This window comes from Pinus tabuliformis, chromosome 4_2 (genome assembly GCF_031772625.1).
Source record: "Pinus tabuliformis cultivar Carrire ecotype Pingquan chromosome 4_2, CPIR1, whole genome shotgun sequence".
Lineage (NCBI taxonomy): Eukaryota > Viridiplantae > Streptophyta > Pinopsida > Pinales > Pinaceae > Pinus > Pinus tabuliformis.
This window is the reverse complement of record NC_142304.1, coordinates 1,174,727,447-1,174,732,158: the sequence shown is the minus strand read 5'-3', so window position 1 is coordinate 1,174,732,158 and position 4,712 is coordinate 1,174,727,447. Positions and strand designations below refer to the sequence as shown.

The 4,712-nt window shown below is 39.9% G+C and overlaps 1 protein-coding gene across 1 annotated transcript; it reads left to right on the top strand.

The window, feature by feature from the left end:
* Nucleotides 1-1,134: 1,134 nt before the first annotated feature.
* Nucleotides 1,135-2,021, top strand: LOC149173848 (uncharacterized). The gene is made up of 2 exons (XM_089426846.1): nucleotides 1,135-1,646; nucleotides 1,757-2,021. The coding sequence occupies exons 1-2, from the start codon at nucleotides 1,135-1,137 to the stop codon at nucleotides 2,019-2,021; spliced, it is 777 nt and encodes a 258-aa protein (XP_089282972.1).
* The last annotated feature ends 2,691 nt before the right edge of the window (nucleotides 2,022-4,712 follow it).

Sequence of the window (4,712 nt, the reverse complement as noted above, 5' to 3'; positions counted from 1 at the left end):
ACTACTTACATTTACAAATAATGCAAAGTATATCATCCAAAAATTATATGGTCTTGTAATGGTCCTCATAATTAAAAATACAAAACTTCCCAATAATTATTAAGAGTGATCTTCATAATTATTTACGTTAGTGTTCTCCACCAATTTCACACCATATCATATTTAGGCCGATAGGCCTTCCTTTGAAAGAGACTTTCGTCGTCTTTTTAATTCTCAGACTGACACTTGGCGGAGTGGGCAATTCACTTCGTATTTGTTCAGGCTTGATTCTCAGGCTGACACCTGGCGGAGTGGTTTCTGCAGCCGATTTTACAGTCAGTTGTTACCCATTTTACGCCGGAGTTCCAATACACCACTTGGGTGCAGCGCAATCCAAAGTCCAGGTGCATGCACCTGTCTGCACAAACTCCTCCCTCTTCATTCGATAGGGTTTAGAGGTCTGTTCTCAGCCTGCAATTCTTGAGGGGGTCAAAATTTCTCAGAGCTCACGCGCTTTGTTAATGGATTCTCAGTCCAATTCTCAATGCAAGTTCAACGCATCCTCTTGATCTTTCTACATCAAATCCTTGAGACAAAAGCAAAATCGACAACAGCAATCTAGCGACTCTGTTTTTCTGAAATCCTGCGCGTGGTATCGCGAGCTCTGGAAGTATAGATGGTGGCTTTGAGAGCTCTTTAGCTAGGTACGGCATTGAAATTCTGTGCATAAGATCCTCATTAATGAATGATTTGTTTCCCTTTATCTTTAGGCGAAGGAGTAAACGGTAGACCCCCCTTTTTAATCTTGCTTTGGACGGAAACCCAAAGGGTTTTGATCCCATGATCTCCTTATACAGACCCAACAATACTTTTCTCGGCAGATAAGTGCTCCATGATGGGCACCAGTGGTGCTCCCAAGAGGTCCATCCGACCACCGCGGCAAAGGGTTAAGGTTCCAGGATGGGCTTCCTTTGATGCCCAACAGCGGGGTGGGGTTCCTAAGGCTGACGTGGACCCTTTCCCACCTTTTTCTCCAAACTCGTCCTCTTCTAATCATCTGCAGAGAAAGCCAAGTCAGGGTTCTATTATGGACAAGAATTATCTGAGAGATAGAATGATGTCTCGGCTGTGGTGCGGCACGAAAATATTTCCTTTATGTCTCCAAATTCTAGAGGCAAACCCTGGAAAGGATTTTCTCAATTAATAGAAAAAGTTGCTGTTAAGCCAGAGAAATTTATTGATCCTTATCCTAATACAATCCTGGCTAGCACTGTTATGCTGCAGGGCGTGACAGATGATGCAAATCAGAAAAAGGTTGTAGTAGAGAAACTAAAGGCCTTGTATGGTTGGGCTGATGAGAGCCTGATAGAGGATGTTTTAGTGGCTGTTAATTATGAGCTTGAACAAGCCTCTGCTTCCCTGGAGTCTATGGCTGTGATGACGTTGCCGGAGAATTCAGATCCCTCTGATGCATCTAAAGCTGTTGAGAATTCTCTACCTGATCAGAGTTCTGAAGGAAGTGGCCCTCTATTTCTTGAGTCCTTGGGTTTTGAAAATTTACATGTGACAGTTTCAAGAGGACACATGCCAACTGCTCCCCCTCAGCCAGAATGGGAGGAAGATGATGTATATTTGAAACATCGAAAGGAAGCATTGGGGATGCTCAGGTATATTTTTCCAGCCTATTTCCATGAAGTCCGATGAATTTTTTTAAGGTGATCATTACTGATAATTGGGAAGGCATGAACATATATTATCATCGCTTGTTTTCAAGCAGGGCTGCAAATCGACATTCAAGGGAAGCTGAAAGAGCTTATTTGCGAGGCGATCACAGCACTGCTAGGAATATTTCTCTAAAATCAAAAGAGGAACATTTGGCTGCAGATAAACTAAATGCTAAGGCAGCTGCAGAAATTCTTCAAATTAGAAATGAAAAACATAAGGACATTTGGAAGTTAGATCTCCATGGGCTTCATGCAGCAGAAGTGGTGCAGGCCTTGGAATTGCGATTGGAATTGGGCGCACCCGTTGTTTACTACTAAGGGAAAAAGAGGTGGTCACCCTTGGTCGGTGATGGTCGTTGGGGTTCCATACCCACTATATAGGAGCAGCTGAGAGGTGAGGACAGGACAAGACATATCGTAGAAGGAAAAAAGTTCCAATCTTCTTCTCATCTTGTACTGTCCTCCTTGCGAGTCGCTTTCATTCCACGCGAACATTTTATACATGACAGACTCAGTCCGTATTAGACCATCAATTCAATTCGTGTTTCAGGTCCCTCTGTTGATTTTGGGAGGTAAGATTCTCTGATCCCATTCTCATATTTCATATAAGTTTTATTAGTGGGACACTTGTTTTCAGGAGCTTTTCCATTTTATTTTCAGTGGGTCATATCTGAATCTGGGATCCGGTGGACCCATTTACAATCCTATTTTTTACTATGCATTATCCTCTGTGTTTCTGAACGAAATTTTGCCAATTGGGGTAGGTAGAGAAGACGGCTAATACGTCTATAAGGAATGCGAGTGCAAGTTGTGGGGGCATCAAACTGTTTTGGGTGTCTGTGAGTGTGCAGATTTGGGTAAATGTGGAAGACTAAAGCGTTGTTGCAGTATAGCTTTTTGGGCTTCCTGCATTGATAATCTAGCGACCCAGTTTTTTATTTTGTCTGGAATTTATAGTTCAATTTGATTTCTTGGTCACCTGGATCATTGATATGGAAGAATCCAATGGTAAGCAAGCATTCTGGTTCTTGCCTTTTTATTTAGCTGAAAGTTAATTTATTCCGACATAATTTTTCATTTCTGGTTTTCGAGCTTGTTTATGTGATGGGCATGTGTGCACACACCCATCAGTGCCTTATTAGACGAGATATACGTACAAACCCAAACACATATAATATGCAAATACCCATTCTTTAAACTGAAAACAGTGTGTTTCAATACAAGAAATGAGGAAATAGGAGGACCTTGTTATGACAATTTATCACATGTTTTCTGATGCAGTTGTAGAATCCAAGGATGGGACCATTTCTGCAGCATCAGCATATACAGGTCATCATGAAGGTCAGATTTTGCTAGGTTATGCTTGATAACAATATTTTATGCTACTTTTCAATGGATTTGTTCTATTTGGGATCATGAAGATCGGTGCAGAAATCTACATATAATTTGCAGAGTGATGTTCTTTTACAGATTTTTAGACAAACTTTTGTTTTTCAAAGATGAATTCTATGATTTGAAATCTAATCCACAATAGAAAAAGCCACGAGGCATGGATGGGGAAAATTATTTAGCAGCTTTTCAAGTTGGACAAATTTTTTAGCAGCTCTTCAAATGAGTCTCGTATCTGCTTCCTGAATTTCCTGTCTTTCGTTGTTGTTGCTCAGTTGTTTAAGACAGAGATATGAAATTCTTGACCAAGGCTGTTGAAGAAGCACACAATGCAGTTAATTGTGGCCATGGTGGGCCTTTTGGTGCGATCGTGGTTCGCAATGATGAGGTTATTGCGAGTTGTCACAACATGGTTCTCAAGAACATGGATCCCATTGCACACGCATAGGTTTCGGAAAAATATTGGGGCAGCGTCTCCTCTTCTAGGACATCCCCGCAGTCTCAGTCTTCATGAAGAGGGAACATAAATACCACGGGAAGGTTAAGTCCCTCATTGATGGCTTGAGAGACTCTGGTATTCAACTCATCTGAATACGAAAGAATTCTCATTCGCCATTTTTTAATTTTTCAGATGGAAAAAAAACCTATATTTGATCATAAAATTACTCCATGGTTATAACACTAGATGCCAACAAAGTATTGTTGTACATTGCCCAGTGGGTTTATGTTGGTGATATGCCATGCAGGAGTTCGCAGCTGGATAATGTATGTGATGGTTAACCTGTTTGGGAATTAGGTCTCTGCATAGGTCAATGAGACTGAAGGATACAATTAATATGAGTACAATGTGGGAGTGCAAACACAACTCTTAGAAAATGCCAAAGTTCAATCTAAAATAACATGAAATGAAGTAAAAAAGGCTACATAATAGGATAGCCACAATGAAGTTTAGTATTGTTATCCACATGGACATTAACTAAGGAAAAAAAGGCTGACCATACTTATTGAAAAAAAAAAAATACATAATATCAAGTCTTTCTCACCATCTCTTCTCTATTTCAGTGAAAGTGATATGTGAAAACCCATCAATCTCTGATGTAAGTTTCATTTCTATTAAGCAAGTCACATGATGGTTGTTTTGTAGTTTTTCTGTGTGTTAGGACAGCTTGATCATTTTCATGAGAAATGCAAGGGTGTCACTCTTCTTAGAGACCGGTACCACTATCCAATTAGGAGAACTTTAGAGGTTGTAGACAATTATACGAGAGACTGTGTACAATTGGATGATCTTTGGGCGCTGAATTACTTCTTAACCAAAATTGGCAGTGAAGGTCAAGTGAACTCATAAATTATTTTGTTTTCTCTATTCCAAAATTTGAAACTGAATTCAAAACCTTGACTGTTTTCCTTACACATTTGTTCTTCTAGGTACTGTTTTGTATGGAGGATTCTTGCTTGAATCCCCTTGTTTTGTATGGAGGGTTCTTGCTTGAATCCCCTTTGTTATTTTATTTTCCCCTTTGTTATTTTATTTTTGGATGAACCTAAATAAAATCTCTCCCCATTTCTGCTTTCTACTTTTGAGTGTGTAGAAAAAGGTGAATTGATATCCTTCAGTGT

Bases quoted from the DNA above. Each gene is read 5' to 3' on its own strand.
- LOC149173848 (XM_089426846.1), top strand. From the start codon at position 1,135: ATGTCTCCAAATTCTAGAGGCAAACCCTGGAAAGGATTTTCTCAATTA. The intron at 1,647-1,756 runs GTATATTTTTCC...GTTTTCAAGCAG, and splicing joins GAAGCATTGGGGATGCTCAG to GGCTGCAAATCGACATTCAA.